Genomic DNA, 11,516 nt, shown 5'->3' on the forward strand with positions numbered 1-11,516 from the left:
TATGTGATTATAATTAATATATATTACCCACAAATAAATTAAAAAATTAAATAATTTTTCATCAAAATAGGAATAATATGGGTGACAATGGGTAGGGTAGAGTAAGATTTGGAACCAACTCTAACCCTATTCTCGAGTTGAGATTTTTATATAAACTCAACCCTATCCTACATGCGGGTTGAGAATATCTCAATCTTAACCCTACCCGTTCTTAACCAGCGCGTACTTGATCCTACCTGCGAGTTACAAAAAAGATGCAACATTATTATATAATTTGATAATAATTTAAAATAGAACTGTTTTTTATATAAAAAAATATATTAAATTATCAATTAATAATTTTTTTTAATAGTTAAGGATCTTTTGCATTTAGTAAGAGGTCTTTAGTTCAACATCTATTTAAAATATATTTTTATATAAATATATAACATATACATATATAGAATACAAGTTGGTTAAGTAGAGTTGAAGTTCAACTTATACTTTATTTGATCTACACAAAAATTTTACTCATATTATATTTTATCCGTTACAAATCGAGTTGACAACCTATCTGATTGAATGGGGTTAGATTAAGTACATGCCTATAGGATATATTTTGCGAGGGACAATGCCAAATGTATATCATGTGGTTTGCGGTTCACTTAATTGGATTATTTTGTATTATATTTATTTATTGGATTGAGTTTAATAATGTTATCACATTTAGTATTCTGAGTACTGATGAAGGTCATCATCAAACAGATAGATATTCAAAACAGTTGGGTTCGGTTTATCCATTGGCATTAATAGGGCGTTACTTCAAATTCATTAATCTGAGGATTTTGTTGATGGAGCAATTTATCTATTTATCCGTACCTATAAATATAAAATATCCTCCAGAAGTTTAGGGCTTATTATTATTAGTATCTTAATAGATATTTCTATACATATTTTTATATATATTCGAAATATAAATGTAGACTAATAACTTGTTTTTTTAAGAGAAAGGGTGGAGAGGCCGGCGGATAGCAAATTGTATGATAACTAATTTTTTTAGCAAAAAAAGTCTAATTTTGATTTGATTTAATGGATGACTAAATTAAATTAAATTGATTGATCATCAAATTATACCGTATTATACTTTTGAAATTAAGTGATAATTGGTCTTATAAAACATCAATTTAGACCGATTGAATAGTCAAATTACTCATCTAAAAATTAGCAAGTGTTTCGTCCTGGCGCTGGGTGGCCGAGCTTAGCGACTCCGAGCAAGCGGCCGTTGGAGAGAAAGAGCTATACGTTGGTCTGGACCGAACACCGCGGCGGAAATACCTGGAAAAGATAATCTCGAATGAGAGTGATTAAGTAAATAGGAAGACTGAGAATAGAACCTGAACCTTAGCCGAGGATATTGGCTCAGCTTTATAGGCGTTATTCTGCCCGTTTGCTGTAGATAAGTCCTAGTTTGTAGGTTGGTTATGATATTCTGTTTTGGTAATTAGGTTTGCTTTGCACGTTTCTTATTTTCAAATGGATGAGGCCGTTTCTGTCTGCTTTCGTGCCGAGCTTATCGGACAGTTGGCATGAGGCCGATCTTATATGCTCACGTGCCGAGCTTTTTGGGCGGCCGAGGATAAGGGTGACGTATCATAGCCCCCAAGCTTGCCTTGGTTTGGGCAGGACTAAGGCGAGCTTCCGGACCAGGAGTACCGCAATCCTTGGTCACTGAGTTGTCGTATGTGCTCCTTGCAGCTCCCGAGCTCGTCTTAGTTTGGTGTGTTGGTTTTGAAACGTTTTCGTAGCATTTAATGCTTGCTTTGTTCTTCGTGCTCTAATGAATGATTGATTTGATTGTGCTGCGCGTTTCAAGGAGCCCCTGACCGTTTGATTTGCTGAGTGTTGATCGTGGGTTTTTTTTATGGTTTGGATTAAAGGGTAATGCTTCGTATCTAACTGCTCTTTATTCTGTAATAAACAAGCTTGTATCTCTTAGTTTTCTGTATTGGGGACTTCTACGTTTTTGGAGAAAAAATGAGCAAGAAAGGTGAGTGCTAATCCGTGTCTTTATTTCTTTCCTCCTTTCTCAATTTTGGTTTTCTCTACCTTGTTTCATGGAAGAGGGAAAGTCTGATGTAGGTGAGGGTGATTTGTATGGTTGGGTTGACTCGAAGGTTAAGGATTATGTGTCTCAATTTAGTGATAAGGAGTCAGTTGACATGTTGGATTCTAATGTCTGGTTTAGGAGTGGTAGTGGTATAAGGATAGAAATACTTCCCTGTGATGTTGGTGACCGGGTTTTCTATTGTCGCAATGACTGGGCTTACTTCTATATGTAAAGCTGTTTGTTTACTGAGTTGGGGGTTAGGGTTCCTTTTACTGATTTTGAGTGTAGTGTGCTTTATTGGTTAAACTGTGCTCCTAGTCAACTTCACCCGAATTCCTGGGAGTTTGTAAGAGCTTTTGAAGTGTTGATAGAATTCCTTGAGCAGCCGCCCTCTCTTCGGTTGTTCTTTTCTTTATTTCAGGCAAAAGGGGTTAATCGGGGTCTTTGGGTTAACCTGAGTAGTTATCCCCGTCGTGCCATTTTTGGCCTTTACAAGTCCTCTTTTAAAGACTTTAAAACTATGTATGTTAAGGTGAGGAGTGTGCCCGAGGAGTTTCCTTTCTACTTGAATGAATATCTTGTTGAGAGGTTCCCTTTATCTTGGTGTTCCGAACCTATGCAAGCTTTAGATGCGGATGATAGGTCGATCGATGATCAACTTATGATGGAGTTTTTGTTTGAAAAGTTGGGCCCAAAGGGATTGTTATCTGTGTCCGAGTTGTTAAAATGGGATACTGATAAGCTGGTTGTTCTGAAATATCTAGGTAAATTAGTTGTTTTTGATTCATTGTTGTTTTTTCCTTGTTCGTTCTCACTCTTTTGGCTTTCTGTGCAGGTGATAAGGCACCGATGATTACTACTGCTGGATTGAAGTCATTCTTCAGTCAGTGAAAAAAAGCTGAAAAAGAGGGTTCGACTACCAATGTTGACAAGGATTTTGTGATTCATCCTGAACCTGCCCTTAAGGCAAAACGAAAGAGGGGTCATGTGAAAGAGAGAGTTGCTGAGGCTTTTTTGGAAAAAGGAGAGTCTCTATGGAGCTTCGAAGGGTGGAGTCGGCTTATGAGTCTCAGAAAAGGTTGCATGGTTATTCGGAGGATGTGCATAGTCGGTCTTTGTGGGGTAAATTATACCCTTTTTTCTATCATGGCTAATGAGCTTTGTTGCTTCCCTGCTGATATGAAGATGATTGAGGGTGTTGGACATGTAGGAGTGAGTCGTTTCCTGCAGGTGAGTGTTGTAATTTTGTTTTGTATGTATGTGTTGTGATGCTGTTTTGATATTCTTTGCTTTTCTGTTTTAGGTGATTGGTGCACGTATCGTGGCTGTTGGTCGTGCTCAAGAGCTCGCTCTTGAAAAGGAAAATAAATCTGCTCTAGATGTTGCCGAGCTGTCCTTGGCTATGGAGAAAAAGGAGAAGACTATTACGGAGCTGTCCTCCTCATTGAGGTTGAAAGAGTCTGAGCTGGCTGAGGAAAGACATCTTCAACTCTCTTCTGCAGAGGAGGTGAAGACTGCTAAGGCTGAAAATGACCGCTCGGGGTCAAGGATTAAGGAGTTGCAGACTAAGGTCTATGAGGCTTTTGCGCAAGGATTTGAATGTGCTGTCTCTCAGGTGCGGGTGCTGTTTCCCGAGTCAGACGTGGATAAGCTTGATGCGACCAAGGTGGTTGCGGGTGGGCAGCTCGTGGATGACGAAGCTGCTGTTGTTGATGAAAGCGAGGGATCCAGTATTGGTGACAAGGCGGATTAGGTTTTTAGTTATGTTTTGATTTGTAAGCTTTGTATGTGGCTTTTTGGCCCTTTAAAACTTGTTTGTTCTTGGATAATTTCGAGTATCGTTCTTAGTTGTGACTTTTTGATTTTCGAGTATGGGGCTCGGTGCAATTAGCCTTTTTGTATGATATTTTGGCGAAGTTTATGATAGCTGTATTTATTTTGTCTTGCAATTGTAACGAATCTTACGCCTTTGAAGGTGATTTAGATTACTGAGGTAGCTCTTGTATAGGAGGTAATCCTTAGGTTTGTCTGGAATAACTTAACTTGCTTTCGTTTGTTTGTGTTCTGCCTAGTAATATTCTCGGTATACGTGGTATGTCTTCCGAGTATGAAGTTCAGCTTTATTGTGATTGTTTATAAGATATGCTATTTTGTCAAATTTAAGCTAGCAGCAAGCAACAATAGCTGTGCGATGAGAATGATAGGGCAGTTTAAGCTTTTATGATGGACTTTTGACCTGATTTTGTAGTTTGAATACTTCCGAGGGAAATGCTCGGTATGTGTATCTTGGGTTCCGAGTATGAAGCTCAGATACTTTTGAGTGTTGTTGCTTAAAATGTATGCTGACTGCTATAAAAGATGTTTTGGTTTAACATAAGTTACATTTGTATAATGATTTGTAGCGTCCGGCCTCGTTAAAACCCTCTCCGAGTAAAACCCATGTGTTTTAGGAGAAAACCTTCGAAGGGGAAAAATAGTACCATCATTCGCGAGTTCACAGTATGCATTATGACTGATATTCTCTTAGCGAGGAGATATTCCATGTTCCTGGAAGTTGACCTCCTTTAAGGGTTTCTAGCTTGTAAGCCCCTTTTCCGAGATTCTGTAAAACTCGAAAAGGTCCCTCCTAATTTGCTGCTAATTTGCCATGTGCTGGAGGTTTCTGAGCTACTTCTGTTCGTCTGAGGACGAGGTCTCCTTTGTTGAAAGACCTATGAATTACTCTTTTGTTGTGTCTTTGCTCTATGTACTGTTTTCTGGCCCGCTGCCTTATGGTCGAGATGTCTCTTTCTTCTTCCACAAGATCCAGTTCGGCTGTTCGAGCTTCTGAGTTGTTTGATGGATCGTAGTACTCGGCCCTTAACGTCGGGACGCCGACCTCCACTAAGATGAGTGCTTCTACGCCATACACCAGCTTGAAAGGAGTTTCTCCTGTAGCAGATTGAATGCTGGTATTGTAGCTCCATAGGATTTCTGGGATGAGGTCGGCCCATTCTCCTTTAGCCTCGCCGAGCTTTTTCTTTAATTCCTGCAAGATAATTCTGTTAGCTGATTCAACTTGCCCATTGGTTTGTGGGTGCTCGACTAAGCTGAAATGATGTTTAATGTTGAAGTTTGTCAGAAAGGCAGCGAGCTTATGGTCTGTAAATTATCTCCCGTTATCTGAGATTATCTCTCTTGGGATACCGTATCTACATATAATGTTTTTCCATAAGAAAGATCATACTTTCTCTGCCGTGATATGTGCTAGTGGTTGTGCTTCTATCCATTTAGAGAAATAGTCTATGGAAACTAAAAGAAATTTCACCTGGCCTGGCGCTTTTGGAAAAGGTCCGAGGATATCAAATCCCCACCTATCGAAAGACCAGCTTACCTCTATGGTGTGGAGCTCCTAGGCCGGGGTCTCTGAAAGGGTGGCATGCTTTTGACAATTATCACATGCTCTGACTTTTGAAATACAGTCCCTTTTTATCTTTGCGGCTAATGCTCGGCCGCTGAAGTGGTTTCCACAAACTCCTTCGTGCGTTTCTGCCATAACTTCTTCGGCTTCCTTCTTGCTGATGCATTTGAGTAATGGTTGAGAGTGTCCTCTTCTGTATAGAGCATTTTCGAGCACTGTATAGAAGCTTCCTCTTCTTCGGAAGAGTGGCAAGTTCGGCTCTTCCCTTGGCACGGTACCTGTGTTGATGTAATTAAGAAAAGGTGTTCTCCAATCTGGTACCTGCATGATGCTTAAGATTGTGTCTTGCTCAAAACTTGGCTTTTCAAGTGTTAGTTGGGACAGTGCCGATGTGTTTTCGGTTTGCCTTGTTGTGGCTAACTTGGATAACACGTCGGCCCTGGCATTTTGCTCTCGATTTACATGAATAATGTTGAATTTATGAAATTTTGAAGTGAGATCCTTTGTTATGAGCCAATATTTCTCTAACAAAGGATCTTTTACCTGGAATTCGCCCTTTACTTGATGCACTACTAATGAAGAGTCACAGTAAATTATTATTTGAGGTATTTGCAGTTATAGGGCGAGCTTTAGTCCAGCGAGCAAAGCTTCATACTCCGCCTGGTTGTTGCTCGCGTTGAAGCGGAACTGTAATGATTGTTCGGCAATCACTTTGTCTCCTTCCTTTAGTAATATCCCTGCTCCGCTGCCTTCTTTGTTTGACGCTCCATCCACGTATATACTCCAATTGATCTCTGTGTTTTGTGTGTCATTAGTCATTTCCGATATAAAGTCGGCTAGCACCTATGACTTCAGTATTTTTCTTGACTCGTACTGGATATCGAACTCGGAGAGTTCGACTGACCATTTTATCAATCTCCCGGTGAGCTCGAGTCTGGTCAAGATCTGTCTCAGCGGTTGGTCTGTCCGTACTATTATTGTGAGGCTCTGGAAATAATGTCGCAGTCTTCTTGCTGTAGTGATCAATGCTATTGCCAGCTGTTCTATCTTCGGGTAACTTGTTTCTGCTTGTTGTAGTACCCTACTGATGAAGTATACTGGGTTTTGCTTCCTTCCTGTTTCTGTTACTAGTACCGAGCTTATAGCATGATTAGATACTGATAAATATAAGTACAACGGCTTACCTAACTCTGGTCTCTGTAGTATTGGAGGTGATGTTAAGAGCTGTTTGAGTTCCGTAAAGGACTTTTCACATTCGTCTGTCCATGTGAATTTCTTGCCTTTGGAGAACGTCTGGAAGAAGTGATAAGATCGGGTTGCCACTGCGGGTAGGAAACGTGATAGGGCGGCTATTCTGCCTGCCAATTGCTGGATTTCTTTTACTGTTTTTGGGCTTGTCATGGTTAGCACTGCACTGCATTTTTCTGGGTTGGCTTCTATACCTCTTGAGGTTATCATGAAGTCAAGGAATTTCCCTCCTTGGACACCAAAGGCACATTTGTCTGGGTTGAGCCTCATGTTATATGCTCGGAGTTGGTTGAAGACCTCTATCAGGTCGTCACAGTGTGACCCTTGCGCAGGCGTTTTTGCCACCATATCATCTACATAGACTTCCACGTTCCTTCCTATCTGTTGTTGGAATACTTTGTCCATTAATCTTTGGTATGTCGCACCTGCATTCTTTAGGCCAAAAGGCATTACCTTTTAACAAAAATTATCATGCTCTGTTATGAAAGCTGTTTTGCTTTGGTCCTTTGGGTGTATCAAAATCTGGTTATAACCAGAGTATGCATCCATAAAACTCAAGGCTTTGAAACCAGAAGCGTTATCAACTAACTTATCAATGCAAGGTAATGGGTATGCATCTTTAGGGCAAGCTTTGTTTAAATTTGTAAAATCGACGCACATGCGCCATTTACCTGAACTTCCTTACCATTACCACGTTTGACAGCCATGTGGTGAAGCGAATTTCTCTGATGAAACCTGCGTTGAGGAGTTTCTTGGTCTCTTCGAGTGCTGCTTGCTTTTTCTCTTCTCCGAGGTTTCTCTTCTTTTGTGCCACTGGTCGGATTGTTTTGTCTATTGCTAATTTGTGGCAGATGACTTCTGGGCTTATTCTCGGCATGTCGTATGGTGTCCATGCAAAAAGGTCGGCGTTCTGGCGCAGTATGTGTACAAGTCTTGCTCGTTCGTTCCCTTCTAATGCTTCTCCGATGTGTGTGTATTGATTTTCATCTGCTGTTAGTGTTAATTTGTGAAGGTTGTCCATTGGTCGAGGTCTTTTGCCGAGGTCTTCTCTCGGGTCGAGATCAGCTAACATTGTGGTGTCAGCCGAACTATGTATGGATTGGACCTGGGGCCGTGTTATCTCCCTTGGATGGGCTTCCTTTAGACAAGCATTGTAGCATTGCCGAGCTTCTTGATGGTCGGCGTACACTGTAGCTATCTTGTTTTCCTGCACTGGAAACTTAACACACAGGTATAACGTGGACACCACCACTCTGAATATATTCAAGGCGGGTCTCCCGATTATAATATTGTAAGGGCTAGTCTACTATTAAGTACTGAATATCAATGGACTTTGTCATAGGGATCTCTCCCATTGTGGTTCTTAGCCATATGTGTCCCATGATGGGGACTCTTTCTCTGGAGAAGCCAATTAGTTCTCCCGAGGAAGGCTGTATCATTTTTTCTTACAATTGCATCTTTTTAAATGTAGAATAAAATAAAATATCAGCGTTACTACCTGGGTCTAGTAGTGTTTTTCTTACCAACAGCTCTCCGACCTGGATGGAAATCACCACTGGGTCGTCAAGGTTAGGGCTTGCCGATCTGAAGTCTGACTGGTTGAAGGATATTGTGACATCTGGGTCTTCCTCCTTCTTTGGCTGCAGGGTTCCTTCAATCGCCAGCATCGCCCTATAACTTCGTTTTCTGGCCGAGCTTGTTTCACCTCCGCCTGCGTATCCTCCTGATATGTGGCTGATGATGCCTCTTGGTGGATCAGGGATTATCTACTCTTTTTTGTTCTTGTCTGTCACTGTTTGTTTGTTCTTCTCCCTGTTCGAACTTGTTCTTTTGACTTTCTGGCTCTCGACGTATTTGTCGAGAAGTCCTTGTCGCGCCAGTCTTTCTAGGAGGTCTTTCGCGACAATGCAGTTGTCCGTGGTGTGGCCAAATTTCTGATGGAAGGCGCAATGCTTGCTTCTATCCACAAACCTTTGGTCTTGGTTGTTTCCTGCCCGAGCTGGTGGCTTCACGATTTTGGCATTCAGAATCTCTTTTATGATGTTTTCTCTCCTGGTATTGAATCTGGTATATGTGTTGTACTTTGGTGTGAGCTTGAAAGGCTTCTTTGTATCCTTGTTGCCTGGTGATCGGAATGTTTTCTCCTCATCCCTCCTTTGTGGTTGTCTGTCCGGCTTTTGTGCCTCGCGGAGCTCTTCAATCTCCATTTGACCCGCAGCTCTCTCTCGGAACTCCTCTAGTGTTTTTGATTTTGTTATCGCAATGGTTTCTCGGAATTTGCCTGGTCGGAGGCCGGCCTTGAGGGCGTGGAGGTGGACAGCCGGATCTAAGTCTTGGATCTCCATTGTAGCCTCGGAAAACCTGGTCATGTAATTCTTTAAGCTCTCATGTTGGCCTTGTTTGATTATGCCTAGGTAGTCTGATCCATGGACATAAATTCTTGATGCAGCAAAATAGTCAATAAAGGATCTCGCCAGCTCCTCAAAGGAGGAGATCGAACCTGCAGACAGTTTAGAAAACCACAGTAGTGCAACACCATCAAGGTAAGTAGGAAAAGCTCGGCAAAGCACAGGCTCATTATTAGCGCCATTAAAGAACATCATGGATTGAAACTTTTTGATATGAGCTCGGGGGTCACCGAACCCCTTGTATGGTTCCAGCGCTGTAGGTAATACAAAATTTTTCGGCATCTGGAACTTAGTGATTTCGTCGGAAAAAGGGTTCTCGATCGTGAACTTCTCCTTTGGTGGAGTGATGTTCAGGGGATCTGTATTGCCCTGCGCCAAGCTCTTAGAGCTTTCTCCTTCGTGTTTTCCATTGGATAGTTCGGCTATCCTCCGCACCTCCGCTTGGAGTTCGGCGATCTGAGCTAGGAGCTCTGCCTGTGTGGGTTAGGGGTTCCCATTGTCAGCCATGTCCGAGGATAGGGAATCCTGCAAAATAAGGTAAGATACTAAATAAAATAGATGGTGAGGTCAGATATATTCTGACCCCACGGTGGGCGCCAAGTGTTTCGTCCTGGCACTGGGTGGCCAAGCTTAGCGACTCCGAGCAAGCGGCCGTCGGAGAGGAAGAGCTATACGTCAGCCTGGACCGAACACCGCGGCGGGAATACCTGCAAAAGATACTCCGACGCTCAAGTTAGTGATAATGAATGAGAGTGATTAAGTAAATAGGAAGACTAAGAATAGAACTTGAACCTTAGCCGAGGATATTAGCTCGGCTTTATAGGCATTATTCTGCCCGTTTGCCGTAGATAAGTCCTAGTTTGTAGGTTGGTTATGATATTCTGTTTTGGTAATTAGGTTTGCTTTGCACGTTTCTTATTTTTAAACGGATGAGGCCGTTTCTGTCTGCTTTCGTGCCGAGCTTATCGGGCAGTTGGCATGAGGCCGATCTTATATACTCATGTGCCGAGCTTTTTGGGCGGCCGAGGATAAGGGTGACGTATCATATAGTAAAAAAAGTAATTAGGCCAACTCAATACTAAATTAATTTATATAATTTTGAATAATATATGTATAGTAAACAAAGTAACGGAATTTTTAAAATTAGAATTGAAATTTAATATATATTAGGCAATAGTATTGTACAAAAATAAATTACTTTAATAAAAAATTATACATTATGTCAATATAAATATTTGTAAAAGTACGAAAATATAATAACTTTATCACGAAGTTTATCCAAAAAATATGATTTTTCAAGAAACATGTATAATGTAACCTGTGTGTCAAATTAGACATAGCTCGAAGTTAAAAAAGATTTATATTCAACCAAAAACATAACACCGGATAAAAACCGTAAATTCAAACTTATTAAAAATAAGTACCTAGCAGGCCAGACACCATATACATCCGAATTTTGAAGTAAATAGATGATTAAAAATTGTTACCGTGACCAAAAAAAAAAAAATCGTTACTACTACGATACATTATTAAATCATCATGGTTAAATGAATATAAAGCAATTGTTATGGTAATTAATTAGAGTCATATCACAATAATAGAAGCTAACCCGTCCTTTCTTGTTTCGACCTTTTTAATTATTATTTTTCCTCCCAATGTATGATTCCTAAATGAATAGAAAGGTACCGTACTCTATATAAAGCGAATTATAAGTTATAAACCTCATTAAACTTTGTCTTATTAACAAGACTACTTACAATAATAGTTGCAATTGCACGAGATTAAAGAACACATTTAGGATTAGTTAAGGATTTGTTTAATTTTTCTTTTATGTCACATCTAGTATTCTATATATCATATATGGATGAGTTCATGCTTAACCAACAAAATGGCGCCAACATCATCAAATGTTTGGTGCACTCGGCATTTGATTACGGGATCCTTTTAATTAAGTAGTCTAATGATTTGACTCCTAACTGTTGTTTTTTTTGTTTTTTGTTTTATTATTATTATGAAAGATTCTTTTCAATAGGCACCGCCCTAAAATCTATTTTATATGATAACAACTAAGGAATCAAAAGCATATCAACCAAAAATCAGCCAAAATGTATTTGAGCTCTATAAAAAATCGGGTTTTAGTTTGTGCTCTGTGATCCCAGGAACAGTTTTCAAACATATTATTCAAAAAGTGATTCTAATTAAACGGTTTTGTTTACTTTTTAGCTGATCACCTTTTGGTTCCATATACTTTTCCATTCTATATTTATATAATGTAACGTCAACATTTATTTCTTAATTTTATCATAAAAATATTTAACAAATAATAAAAATCAGTCTAAATTAATTTTTTTTATTTTTATTCATTAATTATTGT

General features: G+C 39.9%; 1 protein-coding gene across 1 annotated transcript; it reads right to left on the reverse strand.

Moving 5' to 3' along the window:
• LOC107636821 lies at positions 8,501–10,480 on the reverse strand. Its single transcript, XM_016340301.1, has 3 exons — positions 10,461–10,480; positions 9,726–9,849; positions 8,501–9,616 (listed from the first exon to the last, which is right to left on the reverse strand). Exons 1-3 carry the CDS (start codon positions 10,478–10,480, stop codon positions 8,501–8,503), a joined length of 1,260 nt encoding a protein of 419 aa, XP_016195787.1.

The sequence above is a fragment of the Arachis ipaensis genome, chromosome B04 (assembly GCF_000816755.2).
Source record: "Arachis ipaensis cultivar K30076 chromosome B04, Araip1.1, whole genome shotgun sequence".
Classification (NCBI taxonomy): Eukaryota; Viridiplantae; Streptophyta; class Magnoliopsida; order Fabales; family Fabaceae; genus Arachis; species Arachis ipaensis.

Bases quoted from the DNA above. Each gene is read 5' to 3' on its own strand.
- LOC107636821 (XM_016340301.1), bottom strand. From the start codon at position 10,480: ATGTCTAATTTGACACACAG. The intron at 9,850-10,460 runs GTTACATTATAC...TATCTTTTGCAG, and splicing joins ATGTCTAATTTGACACACAG to GTATTCCCGCCGCGGTGTTC. The intron at 9,617-9,725 runs GTCAGAATATAT...TAACCCACACAG, and splicing joins CACTTGGCGCCCACCGTGGG to GCAGAGCTCCTAGCTCAGAT.